The following is a 27,434-nucleotide window of genomic DNA, read 5'->3' on the forward strand; positions in this document are numbered from 1 at the left end:
ATCAAGTACATAGTATCAAGTACCTTTCTCTCTCTCTCTCTCTAAATGATATCACACACATACATACACAGAACACATAATGAATAGTTGTGTCTGAAGAACCTTCCTTAAAACAACTGAGTTTAATAAAGCTCAATAGTTTAACATGAGAGTCCTGCTGTATCAGATCAAATGTCCATTTAGTCCAACTGTCTCCCATAATGGCTCACAAGGTGCTTCCAGGAAGCCTACAAGCAGAACATGACTGTAATAGTTCTCTCACACTGCTGCCAGTCAGCAGCTGTCACTTAGTTTAATGGATTACTCAAATAGGTACTGGCCTTGTGACACCATGTAGAAGTCCAAGTATGCAACCCACTAGAAATTGTCCTGTGCAAGCCCCACTGAAAAGAATGGAAGTTGCAGATGAGCATTTTCCGCTGTATTGTATACATAGTCTTCAAGGAATTAGTTATTATTTAGTGCAAGAATAAACTCACCAAGACAATATCTTTACTCATCTCCTCTTCTGGGAGATGTCTGCTAGCACCACATACAGAATTTCTTAGCATATGTTTAAATTTCCCTTCCTATATCCTGTGAAGTGCTCTGTTAGATTTAAAATCTTGTCATTAGTGGACAATTTGGTGTACTGGATGGTAGATCTATGACCAACATGTCTAATCCAACATGGAAGCATTGTGCTGCTTCTATTGGTTGCTTACAAAGGTCAGATTCTCCAAAATCAACAATAGCATGCTACAAAATACCTGACTGTTACTATTGCAGAGATTCTCAATGTCAGTCATGTACTGGACTAAGAGCTGGCAATGTATCCCTGAGTTCTTAATACCATTATAGCTAATCTACTCTATTGCTGTCAAGGTAAGCCATCCGGTTCTCTTACCAGCTAGTGAATGGTTCTAGTGCAATACCAGACTAAGAAATGACAAGTTACTAGGCGAACTAAAAGAACAGTGGCATTCAGAAAACAGGGTTGTACTCACCTGTAACCATTGTTCATTGTGCTCTTCTGTACAGGCACACATTGGGGACTGTGCACACACAAGCCAGTCAACCAGAGAAGCTTCTATCACTTCCTTAAAACTCTATTAGTGGCTGCTTCTTCCAATCACATAGCAGCCCACTTTCCCATCTAAGTAGTCATGAGATACATGGAAGAAGCAACCCTCTTCCCTTAGTTCTCCTGAGATGTTGCAAGCTCATACAGGATATTTAAGACCAGAGAGTTCACAGGGAGGTAGGAGGGAAGGAACGTGTGCTGCACAGAAGAACAAAATTAACCCTTGGTTCATGGACTGCTGGGAGATATAGCACAAGAAACATGGTGTTCATTCTTCTTATATTCTTGTACTACATCCTATCTTGGATTCAGAGAACCAGCAGAGAAAGTGCACAGATGAAACACTTTTATGATGTTGGCAACTCCAAATCCCTTTAGCAAACATCAACGATTTTAAGAACTCTGTATAGCAGACGTTCTCTGATATGCAGTGGCTGATAAACACAAAAAGCATTAGTATAGTAATTGAGGAACATAAACATAATAGAATTATAGCACAAAAGAGCAGAGAACTGTGTTCAAAAATCTGTTTTATGCAGGCTACCGTCAGTTGGCCCTGATCTGAATAGCCCAAGCTAGTCTGATCTCTCAGAAGCTAAGCAGGGTTCAGTCTTAGCTAGTATTTGAAAGTCTAGGGTTGCTATTCAGAAGCAGACAAACCACCTCTGAATGTCTCTTGCCTTGAAAATCTGATAAGTCATCATAAATTGGCTAGGGCTTGATGGCAAAAAAATTCAGTAGAATGAGACAACCTACATACCACTTTCTATGAAAGATACCCATGGCTTTGTTGCTGGTGACCCTTGATCTCCCTTTGCACTAACTCCTTTTCGTGTTTAGTGCTTTGTGCATACAGCTAACCCACTGGAGTTAACCCACTGAAAGATGGCTTCCTATCTTGACACGGCTGACCTGGCCACTTGGATCCATGCTATTGTAACATCAAGGCTTGACTATTGTAATGCTCTATACATAGGTCTCCCATCTAAGTTAACTAGGAGGCTCCAATTAGTGCAAAATGCTGCAACTCGACTTATCAGGAGCATGAGCATCACTAGTCGCTCCATTGGCTACCCATCAGTTACCGTGCTCAGTTCAAGGTATTAGTTATTACATACAAAGTTCTTCACGGCTTTGGTCCGGCATACCTATGGGACCGCCTCCCTCCCTATGTTCTTCCATGGCAGCTTCGCTCATCTGAACAGGGTCTCCTGCAGGTGCCAGGCTGCACACAGGTAAAGTCAGCAGCAGCCTGTACACAGGCTTTCTCTGTGGTATCCCCTATCCTGTGGAATGACCTGCCTGAGGAAGTCAGAAGAGCCCCCACTCTCCTGGCTTTTCATAAACGATGCAAAACTGAACTATTCAAAAAGGCTTTTTACTCAAATGGGAGGGCTGTATTGTAGGGATGGGGTCTCAGATGCTTCGCTAATGAGTTAGGGACCATAGCCTTCATCGCTATATTGCCTTACATATTATCTGCTGCTTTAAATATGTACTCCTATGTACCACCAGTGCTCCAGGTTATCTAATGTTAGTCCTAGAATTGATTATGTTCTGCTTCAATATTTTTTCTACTCTGTATTGGATTCTTGCTAATATTATGTCTTTTAAACTTGTATCTATTTACTCTATGGCATTTTTTATGGAAATGTCCTTGATACTGATTGTGTACTAATCTCATACTATGTAATCTGCCTTGAGTCTCAGTGAGAAAGGCAGAATATAAATGACATAAATAAAAATAATAAAAATAAAAATAATTGTGTCCTAACAGGGTGCAACAATTCACATAGTACTATGAATTCATGATTGTTTCAGGTCTTTTACTTGCCCAGTATTGAAGAATTCCAGCATATATAAGTGGTACCTCATGTGCATCGTTTTTCTGTGTGGTCTCACATTAAGGACTGTGCAGGCCGGCTGACTGGGGAAGTGTCTATCACTTCCTTAAAGCTCTGTTAGAGGCCGCTTTTCCCGATCACATAGAAGACCACTTTCCTGCCTAAACGGTCACATGATATATGGGAGAAGCAACTCCTTTCCCTCAGTTCTCTCGGAGGTGCTGCCCATGAACTCCACTTTTTCCTTCCGACTGTGTTTGTTTTCCTGGCTTTTGAGTATGGTTTTTCCTCTTTGACTAGGCTTTTGGCTTCATGATGGGTTTGGACTTCTTTGATTTCATGGTTATTACGAATTTAACCTTCAGTTTTTCTGACTATGTTCTTCTGTTCAGTGATCTTGGCTTGTCGAATTGTGAGGATTAAAATGTCTAAAAAATCTCTGTTCAAAAAAAGGTACCAAATGCGGCACAAAGATGACCCAAACTGATGAACATGAGCTCTGTTTACTGTGCTTGTCACATTTAAGTTCAGCCAATAATTCACCTCCAAGGCCAAGAGGTTCTCCATTTGAAGGTCACTGTGTGTGTGTGTGTGTGTGTGTGTGCGTGCGCGTGCACGCGCGCACACACTAACTGGCTCCATAATGCTGGCAGCTAAGTCACTGCCGTGTAGGAGCACCCATCCAGGGCTAGATCCATAGTATAGTTTAGGTCAGTATCAGGTTGAATCCTATGGGTAGGAATCCCACTCTCCCCAAGACCTCCATTGGATCTGAGGCACACTTTGGAACCACAAGCTATCCAAACAAATCCCCAAGTTCCAGATATAATTCTCATGGGAGCAGTTCTTCATCACAACCCACACCCAATGCACCTAGCACCATGGTGCATTTGTCCTGACCATGACTTTCTCTCAACAGGTCCAAAATGTTCTGTTGAGTTCCAGAAGACCCTCCACTTTGAGGTCATATGATTCAAAATGGACACATATCACTACATGTGATATGTAGGGAAGGGAAGAGGGTTCACACCAGATAACTGCCCATTACCCATCATTTTTTAATATCTATATGACCTGAAGTCAAGGGGCCTGGCTACTACATCTCTTAAGGTTCACTTGGAAGCCATATCTGCCTTTCACACATGGGTGGAAGGCAAGTCAGTCTTATCTCTTCTCATGTCTTGTCAGTTTGTTAAAGAACCATTCAACCTTTACCCTCCAGTATTTCCTGTCATACCGCAATGATTCCTGACACTGGTGCTTTCCTGCCTAACCACCCATTTGAACCTATGGCCACATGCATCTTAGAGGTGCTTTTGTTCAAAGTGAGTTTTCTAGTGGCAATTACGTCAGCTAGAAGAGTCAGCAAGCTAGCAGCCCTCAGAGATGACTCAGCATACATTAAGTTTCATGAGGGAAACCTCGTTTACAATTCCTACCAAAGGTACTATCTACTTTTCAATTATCACAGGACATCACACTGCCTATATTGTTTCCAAATCCACAGTCTGAGGCAGAAAGATGTTACGCTCATTGGATATTAAAAGGGCACTCTCTTTTTATTTGCACAGAACAGTTCATTTCATACAGATCTACATCTCTTTGTCATGGTGGCCTGAAGAAGGGTGAACAAGCCTCTGCCCAAACTGTGTCTAGGTGGACTGTGTCTAACATCCTATTGGCATACTAGCAGGTGGCACCCTAATGCCCTTTTCAGCTGAGAGCACATTCCACAAAGTCTCAGGCATTGCCTTCAGCATTTCTTCATGGTGTTCCTCTCCTGGACATTTGTAAGGCAGCCACATGGTCCTCTGCAGACACTTTTGTATGCTGTTGACGTTAATTCTAGACAAGATGCTGCAGTGGGCAGGGCAGTATTACATTCCCTGTTCACATAATAAAAAAATTGTTCTATGTTTACATAGGGACATTATGCACTATTTTACTTATGCACTATCAAGGATGGTATATGCAAGTGTTAACATAGTTTTCTCAGTTTCTTAAATTTCTTATTGCACTTCTTGTTGCATTGTGATTAATGAAGTTATAGATATTTTGGAGAGACTCACCCTGCCTCCTGTGTGTGTAGCTTGGAGAACAATGATGGAAACAAGGTTGTACTTACCTGTAACCATTGTTCTACACTGATGCCCCTGTTCTAGCCAGTATGCAAGGTTTTTCTGTACACTCTCACCTTTGCATGGCACATGAAATATGTACAACAAATGGATGCTGTTGCAATAATATATAATTGTAGCCTTAAACTCTGCCAGGAATGTGGGCATAAAAGGATTCATTCCAATTTGTTACCTTTCTTGGACCTCAGATATGAGTGAGTAGGCTATGGGAAGAGGACTCTAAAAATGCATGCACTTGAAGCTGCCTTATACTGAGTCAGACTATAGGTCTATAAAAGTCAGTACTATTTACCCTGACTGGCAGTGGCTCTTCAGAGTCCTAGACAGAGATTTTTCACATTACCAACTGCCAAATTTATTTAACTGGAGATGCCAGGGATGGAAGTGAACCAGAGACCTTCTGCATGCCAATCAGATGCTTTACCAAAGGAAAACAAAGGTCCTCATGTCCACTCCTCTCCTATATTAAGGGTGGGGCAGAGAGAATATTCCATATTTACACACATCATTCTTCAGAACATTCACATAATCCAAGCCCAAAGGAGAACAGAACAGAACAAGCTATACTAAATTAAGGTTCCTACAGAGCAATAAGATTCTGATTATTCAAGCAAACCAGCTGGAAGGCCCAGGTTGGAATCCCCACTCTACCATGGAAGTATGCTGGGTGACCTTGGGAAGTTATACTCTCTCAACCTAACTTGGATTGTTGTGCGGATAAAATGGAGGACAGAATGATGTGAGCCGCCATGGTTCATCAATGGAAAGAAAAACGGGGTATAAATAAAGTTAAAATTTTAAGAAAATGTTGCGGGGACAGGCAAAATAAAAAAAAAATGAAGACAGAAACATCACCACTTCATGCCATTAGACAATTTTAATTGAAATAGACAGTTTCTGTTCTGCTATGAGCTTTTTAGGACATGGTGGAGATTAAATAGAAACGAATAAGCTCATATCCCTCAATGCTTTTATCACTAGTGGTCCATGTTATTGGTTTTTTCAAGTAGGGTTGCCAGCCTCCAGGTAGTGGCTGGAGATCTCCCAGAATTACAACTGGTCTCCAGGCCACAGAGATCAGTTCACCTGGAGAAAATGGCAACTTTGGGGGGTGGACTCTATGGAATTATGCCATGCCCAGTTCCTTTCCCTACTCAAATTCCACTTTCTCCAGGTTTCTCCAGGTTTCACCTGTCAGATCTCCAGGAATTTCCCAACTTGTAGCTGGCAACCCTATTTTCAAGGCTCATCCTTCAAAAAGCCAAGCTCTTAGGAAATTATTTTCTACAATAAGACATCAAAACATTACCCCATCAGTATCTATATGATTTAGAGTGCCATACTATGGTCAAGCAGGTTTGAACCCATACTCCAGAACAGAAGCTTGCTGGATGACCTGGGGCAGTCTCTCTCTCTCTCTCTCTCTCTCTCTCTCTCTCAGACCTATCTCACAGGTTGTTGTTATGAGACTAGAATGAAGGATGGTAAAACAATGTTGTTAGCCACTCTGGGTCTCCATTGGGCAGAAAAGCTGGGTATTAATACTTTGCCTGCATGACATTTGATTACCAGATGTTCCACATATAAGCTTTCAGTTAAGATCATGATGATTCAGAAGGCCAGGGAACTGTAATTTCCCGTAATTTCCCGTAATTTCCCTTTTAGTGACACCTTCCATCTCTCACATATCTCCCAGTTAAAATGCTCTGGAAATGGCAAAAAAGGTGGTCGTCCAGATTATGTGCTGCTGTGTTTATGTGTGTGTGTGTGTGTGTGTTATTTTAATCTATGGTACTTAAGGTGCTTTAGGTTTTTAAACGTTTAAACTGTGAAATGTGATTTTAAACTTTGTTGTAATCCGCCCTGAGTTTGCTTATGTGGGGAGGGCAGAATATAAATAAATAAATAACCAGTACCTATCCTACCCTCTACTGTACACGTGTTTGATAATTCTCCAGGGAATCAGTCATTTGATTTCACAAACATATGATCTAAATTCTGCATATCAGTTCATAATAGTTCCCACATTTGTAGATCTAAAATATACTGATAAGGAATCTTGTTTAAAGTCTGAGTCATCAAATAGATTAGGTTCAGAAAACAACACTAAATTGAATGAATAATGGTCATTTGCAAAAAATAATGTAACAATTTTCCGGATACACAGAGGTGCTTTAAAATATATATAAGGAATGGTTTTTAAAAGACCTAACATTTTAAAATTCTTATTCACATTTTGCTATAAGCACTAACACAGTAAACCTGTATGCAAAGCAGCAGTCTGTTTGTATATTTCTACTTTTATTTCAAGAAGAGGCCTAAAGAATCCATTTGTATACATGAACCAGGGCCTTAACAATGGGATATATAAATGTGCTGAACTAGTGGATGGTGGCTCCAAAGTTAAATGAAATCTATCACTGTATTACTTATTCAGTGCTGATTAAATGGATCCGAAATGGTATGCCTTGACTGACAAACACCTCCATAGCTTAGAGATGAGCAAGGCCAACAATATCCACCCATTATCTCACATAACCCCCTTTACATTCAGTACAGCTGTGCTGGAACACAGAAGCTGAATTTTAGTTCAGTACGTTCATCATTGTCTGCCTTCAAAAAGATCTTCAATATTTTTTTAAAAAATTATGTGGACTCTGAGTCGTAAACTACCAAAAAAACACACTGTGGACCACAGTCTCAGAATTATTGTGCTACTAAATATCCCACTGCCTGTCCAAAAAAATATAACACATGGGAATGGCTGTACAGAAAAATACAATATGGAAAGGTAACCGAATGTGTTCCAGGTGAATGATTAGTTGGACACCAGCCATACTGAGACAGTAAGCATGATAGCTGAGTAGCAGTATCACATTTTAAGAGGTTCTTAGATCACAAGCTGGACACCAAAGCTTTGTTTACACATTTTTCCAGGGAGCTCAGCTGAAGCTCTCACACTGCACCCTCCCAATCAATCACACAGAGCTATTGTTCTCATGTACCTTGTCCTCCTCATGTCCCCACAGTATTTAATGAAAGGACACCCATCAACAGTAACAAATTAAAGCAAGTCTGTAAAGAAAGCAAACCAAAAAAGAAAAGAAAGCTGCTCCAAGTAAAGGTTTCAACTTGCCCACCTTGACTTTGTTCCTTTCATTTTGCAATCAACAACAGTAACAGAGGTGTACTAAACTCAGGTAGGCATTCCCGTAAAAGTAGCTTGCTGTTCAAGAATGAACAAACTTATCAACAGCTTTTCAGACAACTGACATCTATAGTTCAACCATGCATACATCACCTTTGCTAAAAAAAAAATTCTATTACCAAGGTTTGTATTATCAGTTCCTTTTTCACCTGCAGAAAGCATTTCTGCCCATTGAGAGGGGATAGCAATCCCCACATCTGAAGACCCCCTCCACCTTTCCCTCCATGCTGTTTACAGAGGTCCACTGACCCCAAGATATTATTTCAGAGGGTAGAGCAGGCTGCATGCAGAGAGGGAAGGTAGGAAAATTCCTCTTCATTTAGCACAGTTTCAGTTGTGCTAGTTAGGATCCAGTCCAAAGTCATTTAGATTTCAAGCAGATAAACCAGGCAACTAGCTTAAATAAATAAAAGTAGTCTGATCACACTGACTCTTCCTGATAAGCCCACCTTCACTGAAGACAAAAATATGAAAGGTATAGCAGAAGGCAGACCTTCATATCAATTTAATGTTTCTGTTATAATTTGCTTTATGCACAACCTTACTTAGAGGCTTCTACCTGCAGCTTTAGCAGAGTTGTGCAATATCTAAGCATATTTTAAAATGAAAACTACAGAAACTGATACAGAACAATTAGTTATGCAGAAATAAACAAATCAACCAATGTCCAATAATGTTAAAAAACATAAGGCAAATCCGCTTTGGGGACCTTTTTTAGGTGGAAAGGCAATATACAAATGTTTTAAATAAATAAGGCAACGCCTAAATTATTCATAGGAAATGTTAATGGAATACAGTATCTTGACTTTGTTTTGCTAAAAGAATGAAAATTAGGATTTTCTCATAACAAAATCTCCCAACAATTTTCAATCCTACTTTCGGAAGTCACTATAAAAATACTTACTGATATATTACTTACAGCACTCAAAGTACACTGTAGGCAATCACAGTCATTTTTACAGCGGCTCTGTAAGGGGTAGACCAGACCTTATTACAGATGGGGGAGAGGAGCTAAGAGACAGCATCCTGTCTAAGGCCATCAAGTGACCAAGGTGAAATATGAACTGGTGACCTGTATAACAGCTCACTCTCTAGCCACTCTAGTAGCTCCTACCATTGGACTGAGTTACTACTACTGTTACACGGGACCACAGTGTTCGTTCCAATCAATTAATAGTAGCTCACAAAACCAAACGATTAATTAACTAACGATTAAGAACCATACATTCTAAAAGTAAAAATAGAGGGAGTGAGGCTAAACGAAAACTTCTGCAGAGCTAACAGTACTTTACATTTATGGTTGAAAAATATTCAGAGAAGTCTTACAATCTATATGTTGATTCAAAATGATCTGAACAAAGTGTCTATAAATATTATTCGCACATAGACACCTTGATATATCAAAACAGGTACAAGAACTCAGATACTATTATATTGGTTTTTACAGTAACTGGTTTTAAAGTTCTTCTTATGAAGGAAAAACCTCATTAAAAAAACATACAATGTAGCTATCTGAGTACCAATACAGGAGTAATGAGTTATTGGATGGCTGTATTCTTCCACAAAAAGCATACAGTTTAGAAATTGGTGGAATCTGACACTGAGTTTACTGACGTAAGAGGCATGAGCTGGCCCCATTTTTAAAATGAAATTTCACATTACTTAAAATCAGATATGATGGTCTAGAGAAACTTGATTAAGTTCACAAACATCCTTGATATTTGCCGATCTTTATTATGTAACATCCCCTCTCCTTCAAATAATGTTAAACCAGAATGAGATGCTAGAGAGAGGACAATGGTGCATCAGCAATATCAAACCCCTGCAATACTGGATAGCTCCAATCTCATTTGTTTACATTCTGCAGCTTTTCCCTTTTAGTTTAGAAACGCAATGATTCTTTCAGTTAAAATATTACTGAAGCAACAAAACCATAAGAATAACGTGGAGTGGTGGTGGAGCTGGTAGAAACATGACTACTGACTTGACAAAAACCCCGTATAACCTACTCCTCAATTTGATTATGCTATATAAACATAAGTACATTGGAACATGATTTATACATTCTTTCTTTACAATACATTCCCTACAATACATTTTCCCACGCATCTGTAACCAGCTGAAAAATATTCTAGGGTACCGCTAAATAACTGTCATAAAAGTCACCCCAAGAATTACAAAATTAAATAAGGCAGAACAAAATTACACGAAAGTATCTAAGGAGAAACAAGTGAATTTCTCTTTCCCTATCATATTCCATAGAGAGAGAGAGTGAGGTAGAGATCAATCCCAAAGCAACCTAATTTGCTAATTCAATCAAGTAAAATTGTGGATAATCCCATTATTATCTTTCACTTATGGGACGCGTTTAAATCTCTGAGGGTGTGATTTATTTTTCTAAACAGTACAGAATGGAAGCGCCCCCCCCCCAACACTTGATTCGACTGAACAGCTAAATATGCAAGGTTGCGTTTGCTACAATCAATATGCAGAACCGAAAACAAAAACGCTCACTCACTATTGCTCCAGGATTTCAGTAAATATTTGATACTGATTTCAAAGAAGCCTGAATCCTGCTGGCTGGCCATGTTTGCGGCATACAAAGAGGCTCCTGAGCCGCTCGAGTGGCAGGTACTTTGCCGGCTAGATGTGACTGTCACCAGTTAGTGATGTAAACGAAGGGGGTCAGTAGAGGAAATGAAGTCTCTGCAGAGCCGCTCCTTCCGCTCCTGAGAGGTAGCTGCTGCTCTCCAGACTCCCGGTAACCGACAACCCCCACCCCCCACCCCCGCCCGGAAAAAATACACCCTAAGGAGATGCTTGTCCCCTGCTCATCCTTCAACGCCCGCCCTTAGCAAGTTATTTTTCAATGGCAGAGACAGCATCGTTGGGGGATTGCTTTGGTTCAGAGCAGCGGCTCCTGTGCGAGCTTTGCACAGACTCTATTTAGCGTGCCCAAAGCTGGTGCATAAACACCGTCCCTTTGCAGGATGCCAGAGCCGGCCTCCAGACGCGATCGGAAGGACAAAACGCTTCTTTCTGCAAGCCCAGGGAACAGCTCCGTTGAGCCGCCGCTGCAGGCAGCTTCAATACCCTCCCAAGTTTTGCCAGCCTTTCTCCAGCACAAGTGGCTTTTTTAAAATAAAATAAAATAAAATAAAATGAAGACAGCCAAAGCTTGGAGTGGGTGGTGGTGTCGTTGGTTTTTTTTATATCGGCTGGTCAGCTGCTTCCCTCCTCCAAGAACAACAACAACGCCTAATTCGGTGCAACTGCATCATGCTGCGGTAAAGCAAAAGCTGCACCCATCCAGTCGGTTGGGTGTGCAATGACGGAGCACCCCTCCTCCCCCGTTCCTCTTCCTCGGTCCTCTTCAGATATGCCTTAGTTGTTTGGGTTCTTCTCTCTCAGCACCAGACAAACCGCGGTGGCGGTTGATAACCATTTTGTCTTGAATAAGATTTAAAGAGACAGCGGCCAGAGAAATAAGGCTTATTAAACGCACCGTCGAGCGCACTGCTTCAACCATTGGCTAGCACATCCAGGAGCAAGCCCGATCCACAACCTGCTTAAGTCAAAGTGCTTGAGCCTGTCCTGAAATCAAAAGGTCCAGCACTCTAATCATATGTACCTTTGCTTCCTTTTTTTAAAAAGCAAGTTTACTTTTACTACTACAACTTATTTAGGATCAGGGTATTCGATACCTTGACTTCAGGATGGATTCATAACAAAAACTGAAATTAGGCTTGGAATGTTTATTTTTTTAACCTGCACTTCCTTCAAGAATGGCATATATTTTCCTGTCCTTCTGCAAAATAGTTTAGGCTGACAGCACCTGGCCCAAGGTCACCCAGTGACCTTCAGAGCTAAGGATTTGAACCCATGTCTTCCTGTTACTAGCTCTACCTGCTACACTTTGCTGACATTATTTTGTGGGCACTGGCTAGATCCCTCTCTGTGGAGAGGGTGCAGTCAAAATCAGGAACCATACACACTGCTTTACAAAATTAATGGAAGTAAAAACAAAAAAGTCTGTTTCCCCAAGAAACATAAGAACTACTTTTCAAAAGTGGGGAAGAGAAGAAAAGTGGAAGAGGAATGAGAGAGACAGGGGCAACTTTTCTGCCAACATTACTCACATCTTTTAGCACGCTCCCCATGAATTCTTGCCATCGGGCCATCTGTCTCCTTCCTCCAGACCCAACACAACTCCATGTCCTTTCCTCTATATCTTACCACAGCCCTATCCTACACTTTCTGTCCTATCTCTCAATATGCCTGTTACTTTCATTTTTAATACCATCACCCTCTGCACTCCTGACAGCTCCGCACATTCTGCATTGCTGCCTCTCACATTGGGGTGCCCTACAAGAACATCCACATGACCCCACCTCTTCTTAACCCCCCTGCAAATCCTTCCTCAATAATTATTAACCATTAAGTTTTTGTCTTCATTCTCATCTCAGATTAAGCCTAAAATCACTTATCTATATTGTTCATATTTGTCCCTTGACTCCCATTCTTCCCTCCTCTCAGTCAAATTTGAATTGTACGCTCTTTGGAACAGGGACTTATAATTTTGCTAAACCTAAAGAGATATGTTGTTGGCTTAATAACAAAGTGTGTAAGCAGTAAATAAATGAGGATACCATGCTTCATACCTTTTTAAAAGAATGTCATAAATAAAAGCCACAGAACTTGATCCCGGCAACCATGGTATTAAAGCAAATCCAATACAGAATCCTTATCCACAGAGCATGAGTACAAATCTTGACCCAGAGTTCTGCATGTAAACATTGCATGATCTGATGTACACAAGAAACCCTAAATGCATGGGCTGGAAGGAATCTGCTTCCTCAATTGAAATTGGGATGTGGCTTACTGGTAGAGCATCTGCTTGGTATGCCAAACACCCAAAATTCTATCCCCAGCATCTCCACTGGAAAGGATCAGGTAGCAGGTGATAAGAAAGACCTCTGTCTGAGACCCTGGAGAGCCACTGCCATTGTGAGTAGACAATGCTGGCCTATATGGACCAGTAGTCTGATTCAGTATAAGCCAGCTTTATGTGTTCAAGGGGACTGCAGTGTTTCATGCACACAGATCAAAGCTTCTCTATGACCATTTCAACTGCTACACATGGACAATTACATCTCAGTTCACCGACACACTTGGTTCTCAGTACATTTGCTTGGAAATAATTTCCTGCAGCCCTACATGTGAGAACACAAAGGCCCCCACAAAGCCCAGTGCAAGCAAAGTAGCATGTCATGATGCAGCAACTTGGCTCTCCCCTCTTTTCACTAGAACAGTCTCTGGTCATAAAGTTGCAGTCTCTGTCTTAAGTAGGAATAAATAGTAGGGTCATTTGATTCCCCCCTCCAAGCAGAAAACAGGTTGGAAAAGGCTGGCCTGGCCTAGTACTGCCTCCTTGTCTCCCTTCCCAACCTTTCAGCAACATTAGCCTCTATTCAGGTGACACTCATCACCAGGACAGAGTGGCAAGCAGACAGGTTAGAAATAGTAGCTTGTGCTGCTTCCCTGCCCCTTCATTCATCCCCAAGAGAACACTTGAATGCCTTCCATTCACTCATGTTGCAGTTGCGCCTTAAGAAAATACACTGAGGATTACATCCTTCACTTGGAAGATGGTTCCTCTGGTTGCATACAAACACAGATCAGCTCTGTTATAATTAATTATTTACTAAGTGGCCCAAAATACACTGAAAATAAACTAAATGGAACACACTGCCAAATATGTGCTTAAATGACACTGAGATAAGTGAAAATGAGGGCCAAAACTAAACAAAGCATGAAAAGCTGCTTTAGCATAATAGTCAAGTGGCTGGGATGTGAATCAGCACTCTGCTAGTTCAACTCCCATTACTGCCATGAACACTACAGGTGGCCTTGGGGAAGCCACTCCTCTCAGCCCCCCAGCTATATTGTAAGGATAATAATAACACTGCCTTTGTTCACTGCTCTGAGTGTGGCACTAATCTGTCCAGAAGGGCGGTATATAACCACACTGTTAATAATACCAACAAGAGCTGTTGTAGCACAGTTTTTAAATGGTAGTACTACTACTACATAAAAGCATCTTTGAGAGGAAGCACGTTTTAGTTAAGAAATGAATAGGTGTGTGCTTATTCCTTTCCCACCTGCCTCATTAATGTTGCAACCCTCAAGCTCTCTTCCTCCCCACAATGAGGTTCCAGATTGACATTTGCAAATTGAAACTCATTCCTGGAATAGCCTATGGGAAGGAAAAGCGATTAAAGGTAGGAAGTAGGCATGCATGCACACAACTCATTGCTGTTTCTCCCTTGAAGATCCTCTTTGTTTCTTTTTTTGCATTTGTATATCACATTTAGTTTGGCCTTTACTTGCAAGTTAATGTGACAATCCTAAGAATGCTTACTTGGAAATAAGCCCTACTGAAAACTCCTTTGTTTATTGGTAGCTGAGGCAATATTTCTCTCATAGCCTGAAACTTTCCTTACCTTGCCGCTATTCTGATCTCAACAGAGAACATTAAAATTGACACATTCCTCCATAACTCTAGAAAAAGTTAGCCAAGTCATCAGAGCTGCTGCAGAGTCAGAACTATGTCCCGATTGCATTCTTCATGTAAAGGCTGGTTGACAGTAACTTCAACTAGCCATTACAACAGTAATGAAGACTTTTAAAAATTTAAAGTATCTCATAACAAAAAGATAATGATCAAGTATGTAAGCTGTGTTTATATATTTAATACTTATTTATGATAAAGGTTCCTGCATGCAGTTATCATGCCCTCAGGAATTCTTTCCGGGAATAGTTAGCACTGTAAAAGTTTTACAGAGCTATGAGTACAGCTTGGCCCTTCAAATGAATCTCAAAAAGTAATCTTGCAAATCAAGCTTACAGTATTGCACTGGGTTATATTGGATCCAACACTGCTGCTAGAGAACCAAGTAAATACAGCTGCAAAAAAGGTCTTCTCCCAACTCAGACCAGCCTGGAAGATGGCCCGCTACCTTGACACAGCCAACCTGGCCACCTGGATTCATGCCATGGTAACATCAAGACTAGACTACTGTAATGTACTTTACAAGGGTCTCCCCTCAAAGTCAAGTCAGAGACTCCAGATGATGCAGAACACTGCAGCTCATTTACTTTCAGGAATCAGATACAGCATGCGCATTGCTCCCATTCTGCTGCCACTCCACTGGCTACCCATCAATTACAGGGCTTAGTTCAAGGTTTTGACTATCACATACAAAGTGCTTCATAACAATAATTGTGCTTATATAGCACTTTTCTAGACAGATTAGTGCTCACTCAGAGAGTTCAACAAATTCAGTGTCATTACCCCCACAATAACGCTGGGGAGCTGGGGCTGAGAGGAACGGCTTACCCAAGCTGAGCTCATGGCAGTGGTGAGAAACCAGCAAAGCACTGATTTGCAGCCTGACCTACAGTTGCCAGTCCCCCGCTGGGGGTGGGGGATCCCCCGTTCCCACCTCTCGATCCTGCTTACCTGGCCAGTAGGGGGGAATGCACCTTCTGGGGTGTGTTCCCAGGCCACGCAGCACACTCCTGGGCCCGAATCAGGCCCGGAATAGGCCACTGCAGAGTGCAGAAGCACTCCCACGCTCCACAGTGGCCCATTCCAGGCCTGAATCAGCTCAATTCGGGCCTGAATCAGCCCAATTCAGGCTCCTGTGGAGCATGGGAGTGCTCCCAGGGTGGCCTGCAGCCCGCACGATGACATTACTTCCCAGAATTGAAATATCACATAGGCTGGGAGCACATGATCACCACATAGCAGGTAGATGCCAGGCCTCCTGCCTCCCACTTGGGGTGATGGGGGGACCTGGCAACCCTAGCTTGACCACTTAGACACTATACTACAGCATTTGACCTGTGTGACCACTGCCCCTTCTTGCCCTCTGGGGAATCAGTCCAAGTCCCCACAACGCAGTGCCCCCCAACCCTCAGAGGAGCTTTTATCCTTATCTCTCGACCAACTGCCACCATTTGACATTTGTGGGAGTTGCCTCTGTGGAGAGCCAAGACATTAAGCTCCCTTGGGCAGGCTTGCCACTCTGAGCCCTGTCTTGTGCCCAGTCTCCTGCTACCCAGCACCTAGTTACCTCGGGGACTGTTTTCTGCACTTGTGCACCACTGGGGGATCAGCCAACTGCCAACTGCTGTTCCATGGCACCTTTAAGGTAGTGTAGTTGAGCAGTGGTTGAGCAGTGCAAGTCTATGTGGTACAGAAAAAAGCTACCAGCATTTAAGAATTTTAAAAAGAATGTACTTAAGAAAAGAGAAATTATATTGTCGAAGGCTTTCACGGCCGGAGAACATTAATTGTTGTAGATTTTCCAGGCTGTATGGCTGTGGTCTTGGCATGGTAGTTCCTGATGTTTCGCCAGCAGGTGTGACTGGCATCTTCAGAGGTATAGCACCAAAATCTCTCAGTGTCAATGTGTGGAGAAAATGTTAGCAGGTAATTTATATCTACTCAGGAAGGTGGGTTTGAGCTGAGTCATCCTGTAAGAGTTTCCCAGGTTGTGGCATGCTAATGGGGGGAAGCTTCACTGTATCCTGAGGAGTAGAGACCCCCCCTCACCTCTGCAGGGCAGTAGAGCCCCCCTCACCTCTGCAGGAGTATACCGCATACCCTGCAGCTGTGGACAAGTTTACATCAGGACCACACAGCGTAGCATCCAGACAAGAATAAAAGAACATGAAAGACATTGCAGACGTGGCCAACCTAAAAAATCAGTAGTGGCTTAACATAGCCTAACTCAAACAGGACACAGTATCTTATTCCAGGACAATAAAATTCTGGACAACACATCCGACTACTTTGTCAGATTGCACAGAGAAGCCATTGAAATTCATAAGCATAAGCACAATTTCAACAGGAAAGAAAAGAGTTTAAGAATGAATAGGCCGTGGTTTCCAGTCCTGAAAAACACCAGACTAACAAAACACCGTACATCTTACAATAGCCCTACAGATAAGATTAGCATATCAACCACCAATCCATATGCAAAAGAACCTCCTCAGGATACAGTGAAGCTTCCCAAGATGCCTTGGTAAGGGACAGGGACTATAGATTATGCTACTGGATACTGTTTGCTGATGTAGACATGCTCCTATTGGATAGTCTGCACATTGTTAAAGATGTCATGTTAATTAGTTATGTTTTGTTCCAGAAAGGTTTCATCCCTGTGTTCAGATTTATGCCTGTTTTCATATTTTATGCAACCATACCTTATTGTATCTGTTCACTGAATGTCCTAGCTATTGATTATATTGTATTGACTTGCAGTGTGTAATCCACTTTAGGTCTCAGTCAGAAAGGCAGACTATAAATATATTAACAACAACAACCTCAGTGTCATAATGTGGGCAGATGAGAAATATATTCCATGTGATATTTCCAGTGGCAAACTGCAAATTAAAATAAGGATATAGAATCATTATTTAAAGTCTGGTTTATTGGACAGCATCATACCTTAGGCTGCAGAAAGTTCCTGAAGGCTAGGAATTTCCTCCACCCTAAATTGCTCTTCCATCAGAGGAAGAGCTGCTTAAATTGGAATAAGGATCCTTCAGCCTTTTGCTTAGTAGAGTGGAAGGATATAACTAGTAAGCATCAAAATGCTGACCTTTGCTGTATCTGTTTGAATCACAAAAGTATTTTTATAATGTGCATTATAATTGTATTTAGGATTTTATTAGAGTTTGGCACAAACATGAAAAACATGCTAATCCTTTTTGTTAAAAAACCCTTAAGTAAAATAGCCTTATCATCTGGAATATCTCCACCTTACCAATGAGTTAAAATAAAAAAACTTACTTTCTGAACTGAAATTATTTCTGTTGTTCCATCATCAACATTTTTTTTACAGCAGAGCCTTTGAGGGTGAGGGGAGCTTCTCCTGACATCCAGCTGAGATATACTAAATATAAACACTCTAACCCTGACAAAGCAAGAGAAGGATCCCTGATCAGCTGGTGCCCTGGCATTGCCATTGGAAATGCAAATCAGCACCAGCACCTGAATTAATTGGGAGAATGCAATTCTGAAACAGACAATCATGCCCATTCACATTTTTCTTTGGACATTCAACTGCTGCTACTGTCCAAAATCAGTCTTTGAACATTTACTGCAGTTACATGCAAAAACCAAAATGCTATTTAAAAACCCTTTACTTGTGAACTGTCCCTGGTAACATTTAAATTATAGGCACTGTATTTTTTTTTGCCTCTCCATTTCATTTCTCTTTGTTTAGAAGAAATGTGTTACTGTGCTGCCACCAAGCGGCATTACGTCCTAATCAAAGTGAAAAGGACAAGAATGGAGATGAGTAATTAACTCCTTTTTCTTCTATGCCCAGGCCACAAATGTATGTCAACAATGCATAATGAGGAAAGGATTGCAGCTGCTGCTGTTTTTCTCATGGAAAGAAATAGTTATCAGCTATGAAGATATTTCTATTTGTTACCTCCTTAATTGTCAGAGGTAACCATAATATTTCCCTTTTTTTTAAAGTCCCACATACTTTTAGTTTGTGCAACTTCTGGGAGGAACAACAGATGCACTAAAAGGGGAATCTGCAACTGTTTTTGTACAAAATGGGCATCTAATATTCAAGGTATGAGCGTAAGAACACCACCACCCCCGGCCGCTGAATCAAAACCATTGTCTCATCTAGTTGCACAGGCCACCCAGGGAGCACTCCTGCACTCCGCAGGGGCCCAAATTGGGCCGATTCGGGCTCAATCCAGGCCAATTCAGCTCAGATCGGGCTGTTGCAGAGCATGGGAGTGCTGCTATGCTCTGCAGCAGCCCGAACAGGGTTAATTTGGGCCCAATTTGGGCTGCTGCAGAGCATGGGAGCACTGCTACATTCCAGAGTGACTGGATCTGGGCCTGATTCAGGCCAATTCAGACCCAATTCGGGCACAGATTGGGCTGCTGCGGCACACAGGAGCACACCCCAGGAGGCGCATCCCCCCCTGCTGGCCAGGTAAGCGGGGATGGAGGGTGGGAGCGGGGATTCCCCACCTCCTGTGGGGTACTGGCAACCCTAATATGCACAGACAACATATAGGCATATACACACATACAAACCACGGGGGAATAAAAAATAGAGAACAAAAAAAGAACCTACCCCAATCTCCCACATTTAAAATACAAACCCTTATCTAGCAACCAGCCACACATAAGAGAAATGAACAGAGCCAGTTTTTTAAAAAGTCATTTGGTAACTAAGTCATTATAGTATCTTCAAGCAGAAAGTCATTAAACATATGACACCATTATAAATGCCTTCCACCTGCACTCTACATTCCTTCTGTGTTTCTATTAAAAGAAGTGATTATAAGAAAATAGGTAATCATCATTTAAGATCTGGTATCTTATTTTCACAATGAATTAATGTAAACAACTGCAGACAGGTTACCATTATGTAATACTATTATTATTATTCAACATCACATTATTGGTCACTTAAGCTGGAAGTGTTAACAACAAAGCCTGCATGCATGACAAACCACCAGCTGTCCGGGCCTGCAATTTTTATGTGAAGGCACACACTAACTCCATACTTGTAATTTAATATTACATTGAGGAAAAGAGGAGTATTCTAAACAACATATCCCCACCCTCACTTTTCAGATTAGATTTACAGATAAACAGGATCAACAATTTTACCAATGTACTACCTCCACTATCTTGTGTAGGAGGAGTCTAGCAGCCCAATTAAGCCAGCATCTATCCTTGAATTTAAATCAGTTTTACTTCAGTCACTCCAATGGAACTAATGCAACTTGTAGCTTAATATTTTGGTTTAGTTGGGGTGTTGTTAAGACTGTAATGAGATGTAGTTAATATCTCTTCCTCTTCAAAGTTTTTGTAAGAATCATGCTAGGTTGCCATGTTATTATTAGTTCCAAAAGGCAACTCTTTCAATTTTAGGTGAAGGAATACTATCTCATCTCATAGCCAGGTAATTTATAGTTCCATCTTAAAAGAGAGTTATACCCTCTATTAAGGATTGCACTGTTAGGTATGTGGGAAAGTTAGCCTTGCAATTAGACAATTAACAACCTTTAGTCATGACAATTCCATGTTTGCATACACTATTCTTCAAAGTACTGAGACTAGAGAAGGGCTTTCATGATGAGCTGTTTGTGAACTTCACAGGGACTTCTGGCAGGCCACTGCTGGAAACAGGATGCAAGACTAAATGGATCTTTGATCTGATCTAGCAGGGCTCTTACCTTAGTTTGTCTAGACATAGGCAGAAAATAAAAGGATCTTGGCAAGTCCCCATTTTCCCTTCTTTTACGAAATTAGGATGTTCAGAAATATTTTATTCATTAACATTTATATCCTCTTCTAAGTTCAGAGCAGTTAGCAATAGAAGTTTAAAAACCAGTTATAATCCAATAATAAGTACTGCAAAATCCACCCAATCCAGAATTCTTGTATTCAGATGCCAACAATATGTCATATTATCACATAATACCAGTAACCTGCCACACTGTTCAAAGTACTTTCTAAAATGCCACAGCTTACAAGCCTTCTGAAAAATTAAAAGGGTTTGGAAGCTGATGGATCTCTTTCGGGATACCATTCCAGAGTTGTAGAGCTACAGCCTAAAATGCCTGCCCCCTCACTGAAACCAACTGAACTTTCCTACAAGAGAGGATTAACAAGAAGTGATTTATGAGTTCTGTGTATGTAATTCATGATGTTCACTATGCCATTTCAAGACACAAGTGAAAGGAACGCTCTACCACATCAAACCCATGTCTAACGGATCAAGAGGAAGGATCCAGTCTAGCATTCGCCCTGACATACTAGTATTCTATGTGCCAAGAGATGTTAAATCAGAAGGCAAATTCAAACATGTAATCCTCACCAGTTATTTTCTAAAATGGTGCAGATATGACTCTCATGGGTCATATCTAAGATTCTCCTAGTAATACTGATTGCCTGTTAGAATAGCATTTAGTACCTTGGTTGCAATCACAAAGCAGTAACCAGTGGTAGCTGCCTATCTAAATCAATCCTTCCTTCCTTCCTTCCTTCCTTCCTTCCTTCCTTCCTTCCTTCCTTCCTTCCTTCCTTCCTTCCTTCCTTCCTTCTTTCTTTCTTGCAAAATGACCAGATAGAACTATACACATCTGAGGCCACTCACAGTGCAGAAAAGAAGGGATTGATGGGAGACCAGTATAAGATAGCCAACAGTATTTGGTGTCCAGGAGGTGGGGAGTAGATATGTGTGGGATATACAAAACATTTACCTGGACAACTACCTTTTTCCTGGCTCTGAATGGTTTCAAATGCTAGCGGTCATTAAAAAAGCCTGCTTTCATTCCTGCTCAGCAGCCTGATTCTGAAAGCCCATACATCTTTAAGCCCTACTTGGGCCCTATTACCCAAGATAACTCAGAAACTCAACAAGGGAGTAATGCTTGCAGAGACACAAATTTGGCTTTCCAGTTTAGGAGACAGATATTTTTTATCACAGTAGTAAGAACCATCGATCACATTTTTGTCCTAACTTACCTAGGAGTTCAAGGGCAGCATACATGGTTCTTCTCTTCTCCATGTTAATAATAAGAACAACAACAACATTCAATTTCTATACCGCCCTTCAGAATGATTTAACACCCACTCAGAGCGGTTTACAAAGTATGTTATTATTATCCCTACAACAAAACACCCTGTGAGGGGGGGGGGGCTGAGAGAGCTCCAGAGAGCCATGACTGACCCAAGGTCACCCAGCTGGCTTCAAGTGGAGGAGTGAGGAATCAAACCCCGTTCTCCAGATTAGAGTCCTGCACTCTTAACCACTACGCCTAACTGGCTCTCATTCTCATAACAGCCATGTGAGATTTGTTAGGCTGAAAGACAATTTTATTTGTATTTATTTATTTAAAACATTTGTATGTTCCCTTTGTATCCTAAATGCAATGACTGACCTAAGATTAACCCAAGGTCTTTATGGCTGAATAGATATTTGAACCCAGGTCTCTCCAGTCCTAGCCCAACACTCTAGCCACTACACTACACTGGTTTTTATACAAAAGCAAAATATTATGTGCCCATTCCAAGCAGCACACTCTCATCTGGATGGCCCAGGCTAGCCTGATACAATCAGATCTTAGAAACTAAGCAGAATTGGTCCTGATTAGTACTTGAATGGGAGACCACCAAGGAAGTCCACATTTGCTACACAGAGGCAGGCAATGGCAAATATCTCTTAATATCTCTTACTTTGAAACCCCTAAGGGGTTGCCATAAGTCACCTGCAACTTGATAGCACTTTCTACCACCATCAAGCAACACACAGTGATAGAGGCCAAATCCACACTTCCTTTTTGTTTCCGAGCCTTTTTCACAAGCGGTGCGCTATTCATGCAGATACTCACACGCTTTCCCATTCCGTGTGTTCCCTGCCATCACCGCGCCACTATTGCGCCTTCCCTCAAAACCATGTGATATTGGCGGAAATCCGTTTTCTCTTTTTTTCCAACCGTAGTGAGCAGCAGTTTGCGCGGGAAAAGAAACGGTCACCAGAGTCAAGGTATCGGTATATCGGATAATTGACACTTTTAAAAAAAAAACGGGAAGTGACGAGCGCCGTCAATTCTGATGGCGGAGGATGGAACCGCCCACTGTGACACTTTACCCAGTGGCGTGTGGAGAACTGATTGCGCCATAAAGACGCAATGGAAGGGTGAATGTGAAGATGCACAGCATGGTAGCGGAATGAACCCGATTGCCATGACTGCGCAAGATAAGCGGATGGTGAGTGAGTGTGGATTCGTCCAGAATCTGGTTCATACTATAACCAGCAGTGTAACCAGCAAAGGTATACAATTTTGATTTAGACCTGACATAAATATTGAAAGCCTCCTTGTGGCTTCTATTTTACGTCTTATCACTATTTATTGGTTTTAAATGAAGGAAGAGCATTTGATATTTTGGAAAGACACTTCAGAATATTGTTTAATGCCTATTATTAGAATGCAAAGATTATTAGAATGCAAAGATTCCATTATTATTATTGTAGTCCCACTTCCAATTTTATTTTGAATTCTGGAAATGGAGCTTGGTTCTCAAACCATTTTACCGTCCCTTACCTCCACTAGGGGTGGCCAAATGCTGACTGAGGTGGAGTCAACCTGCCCAGGGTCACAGGTGAACATTACTCACACCACACATCAAGGCAGTCACTTTATCTAATAAAATGATCATCAATGAGAGATTAGAAAAGAATGGATTCTTTATTGTCTGTTCCCACCGTCTGAATATGCATATTCTTTTCTCATACAATGTCTGGGGATCAAAATATACCTACTTTTTCAGAGGGCAGAAGTATCTTCCTGACTTTTTTAAGATATATACTCAAGAGTTTAACATCAGATTTAACATTACTGGGGAAAGAGATGAAAAAGCAGAGAAGAAAAAAAAATTTGCAAAGATCCCTTAGGTAATGCCTACATACCCTTAGGTAATGTAGAAATATCAGGTACATGCATCCTTTTCTGATGATAAGCTTTCCTGTTTAAATGCTGCAGCCTATCTGCACCACTGGCAAGACTAACTATTGTTCTAACTATCAGACTCTCTTCTTCTAGTGATGGGGCGGTAACCACTGGAGAGAACCGGCATTACACCCATGCCAATGGATATAGAAACCTCCCTCTGTTTTCCTCATTCATCACATCATCCTCAGAGATTCAAATAAATGATGAGGCTTATGGTGCACATGTAGTACCTGCAGATCACAATTGCTTAAGGATACTTATTTTTTCCTACAATCGTTTTAATAATGTGCCTTAAGGAAGTAGCTATACAGTCACAATAATCTGGTGTGATTCTGAAACATGCTTACTGCTAACCTCAAGACAATTTTATCTCAACTCATCCATCTTATTAAACCGCCTCTCCATTCTGACATATGTCTGCAGCCAATTTGGAGATATTTCCATACACAGGTTGTTAAGCAATTTTCTCTGTGCATCTTCAAAGTAAATTTTCTAATACAATTCTTGCAGTCTCTCTGGTACAAGCTACTTGCTATTCAATGACATGATTGTCATGCAATTTGATATATACTGGAGTAGAAAGTATCACATGAAATCAAATTGCAGCCTATGGGCACAACAATCATAGATTTTAGAATTACAAATGATATGCTGCAAAGGATGTTGCAAGTTTTTTTATGGGATTATGTCCTCTACCATCATTACTTCAAGACGTCCCAAAATATATTGGTTTATAAATTAAGAAAGGTTGTATGTTACCTCTCCAGAGACTGACTCTCTCACATCTGCTAAAACAAAACAGTAATATAACCAGAACCAACAAAATATAGCCTACTCTTCATATCTAAATATATAAAGAAAAGGCACCAGGCAAGCCTCAAGTAGGTTAAGCTGTTCATTTTTATCTGTTGAATTGTTTTATAGGTATATTTAGGGTTTTATCATTTATTTATTTTATTTACAGGATTTTTACCATGTCCTTCTGCCCTTACAGGGATTCTGAGAGACCTCAGCAAGGTATGATGCCATAGAGTCCACCCTCCGGAACAGCCATTTTATCCAGAGGAACAGATCTCTGTCACGTCTACCATTTCCACATATTAAATTTCTATTTAAGGGACAGGACATTTTTTCCTCACCAGTTGGAAACCTTACGTATAATTTTAAAAACCATTAAAACCAGCACACAAATACATCATGATAAAAATTTAAAACCAGAACTTAAAATTTGAACAAAAGATAAAAACAACAGTTAAAACATTGGGGAGGGAAGAGGGATCACTGAGAGGATGCCGAGCAAAACAAAAAAGTCTTCACCCGCTGGCAGAAGACAGCAACAGGAAGGGACAGGTGAATCTCTCTGGGGAGAGAGTTCCAGAGTTCCGCTAGTGAGAAGGCCGTCTTCTAGGTTGTCAAACTCATAATCTCAGAAGGTGGGGTACCTGAAGCAGGGCCTCTGAAGATGACTGCAGTAGTTGGGTAGGTTCATAAGGGAGCAGGTGGTCCTTCAAATATGTTGGTCCCAAAACGTACAATCAGCACTAGCACATTGAATTGTGCCCGGAAATAGATTGGGAGCCATTGAAGATGAGCCAAGCCTGGAGTGATATGTTCCCTGTGACCCACTCCAGTCAAGAATCCTAGCTGCAGCATTCTGCACCAACTGAAGTTTCGGAACGCTTTTCAAGGGCAGCCTCACATAGACTGCATTGCAGTAATCTAATCTAGATGGAACCAGGGCATGTACTACGGTGGCCAGATCTTTTCTGCTCAGGAAAGACAGCAGCTGGCTAATCAGTTGCAGCCAGTAAAAGGCACCTGTTGTGTTACTTGTTGTTGTTACCCACAGCAAAGATGCATAGGTTCAAACCTGTATTACTACCATCCCAAGCACAGTTTATGCCCTTCTCAGTCCACTAACTTCAACTGACCTAGAAGGGTGTAATTCTGTTCAGCATGGCACTGTTCAAGGGGTATATTAACAATATCTAAATGAGGGAAACTATTTTGCTGGATGTTAAGGTAAAGATACTAAACTTTTTCAGCAGGCCCGTACACACTTACTTTCAAGCAACCATGCAAACAATCAGATTGTAAATTTTCTGGCAAAGTCCAGGAACACAATTCAACACAGAATTAAACATGCTTAAAACCACTGCTCTAAGCAGGATTAAATATGTTTCATTCTGTATTGTATTGTGACCCAAAAAGGCAGCAAAAAGGTTTAGTGGAATTTTTTCATCTGAAAGACTTTGAAATCACTGTACAACTCTGCTTAAATATTTCAGAATATTTATAAAAAGATATTCAAACAAAATATTCTATTACTGAGTAATGATAATTAGCCATCAGAATAAAATTAATGTAGTGTGTTTATTAACTTGTGTTTGTTTATTCACCCATTCTAAATTTTAAAACATCTTACTAGCCCATAATGGGTTTGCAACATGTTATTAAATAATAACAATATGCAAGATGGAAAGCACTGAAATCATCAACACCATTATGGAATACAGAAAACTTTTTACACCAACACAGCCAGCAGTAACAACGTAGCAGCAGAAATCATACGTCTACCAGAGAGCCAAGAACCTTCCTAACTAAAATATATTTTTTTTAAAACTAGAAGGGTAGGCTTCCCAGGAAAAGGTTTGGGTAGACTTGTTCTGAGGGAAAGAGCTGAGTGTGTTGTTCTAGTGTTGATGAGAGTTGTTCTGGGGATAAGGGACAAGTGAAGTGCTATAATCTGAAAAGAGTCTGTGTTCTTTTCTTTGTGGATACCTTATACACTAATAGCCAAGTGGCCCTGATCTGAGGACACTGAAATCCCGAGACTGGAGCCATCAACAGATAAGACAGATCTTCCTACAAACAGCCTTAGTGGCCGTTGCTAAGCAACCATAACAGTTTAGTAGTATTCCAAGCTTGATTTCCGTCCAGAAAAGGCAGGGGGAAGGGGCAGAGCCTTTTTCAGGACTGTTTTGGCCTTTGAAGGAGGATTCATTGGGGCCAGGCCTAGAAGCAACCACTGAGCAACTTGATACCACGAGACTTGCATGACTCACCCAGGTTTGACTGTTTGCCACTGTTCAAAAGTAGCCCCTCCCCACAAAAGCCAGTGTAGTGTAGTGGTTAGAGTTTCATAGTAGGAACTAGGAGCATCAGGTTTGAATAACCACTCTGCTGTGGAAGCTCACTGGGTGACTTTAATCCAATCACACACTCTCAGCCTAACCTGACTTCTATGGTTGTTGTAAGGATAATATGGAGGCAAGAAGAATGATGCAAGCTGCTTTGGATTCCCCATTGTGAAGAAAGGCAGTGTATAAATGAAGTAAATTAATAAATATAGGTGAAGATGGGGGGCAGATAAAAGGTAAGTTGTTTAGTGAGGTCGAAGTGAGAGGACATAGGGAAAGGTGAGTATATGAAGGCTGCCAGGAGAAGAGGAAATAGTGTGGGGAAGGAGATACAAGGAAAAGTGAAGTACTCCTTGCAAGTCCTTGCAAGAGCCTCACCACACAAGTGGACCCAGCTCACCTAGCACCACACAACTGGGCACTGTGGAGAGGTTTCTGAAGCGGGAGGTGAAGACAGGGGGGGCAGACGAA

The 27,434-nt window shown here is 41.2% G+C and overlaps 1 protein-coding gene across 2 annotated transcripts in view; it reads right to left on the reverse strand.

The window, feature by feature from the left end:
- Positions 1–27,434, reverse strand: part of FRY (FRY microtubule binding protein) — a 255,784-nt gene that overhangs the window by 214,652 nt on the left and 13,698 nt on the right. The window contains exon 1 of one of the 2 annotated variants that reach the window (XM_054973032.1): positions 10,772–10,841. The exons of the other annotated variant lie outside the window; for it this stretch is intronic. Coding sequence (XP_054829007.1) covers positions 10,772–10,841 — 70 coding nt within the window. Of the gene's footprint in view, positions 1–10,771; positions 10,842–27,434 lie in introns of those variants that run through there. 2 annotated transcript variants of the gene reach the window in all.

This window comes from Eublepharis macularius, chromosome 3 (assembly GCF_028583425.1).
Source record: "Eublepharis macularius isolate TG4126 chromosome 3, MPM_Emac_v1.0, whole genome shotgun sequence".
Classification (NCBI taxonomy): Eukaryota; Metazoa; Chordata; class Lepidosauria; order Squamata; family Eublepharidae; genus Eublepharis; species Eublepharis macularius.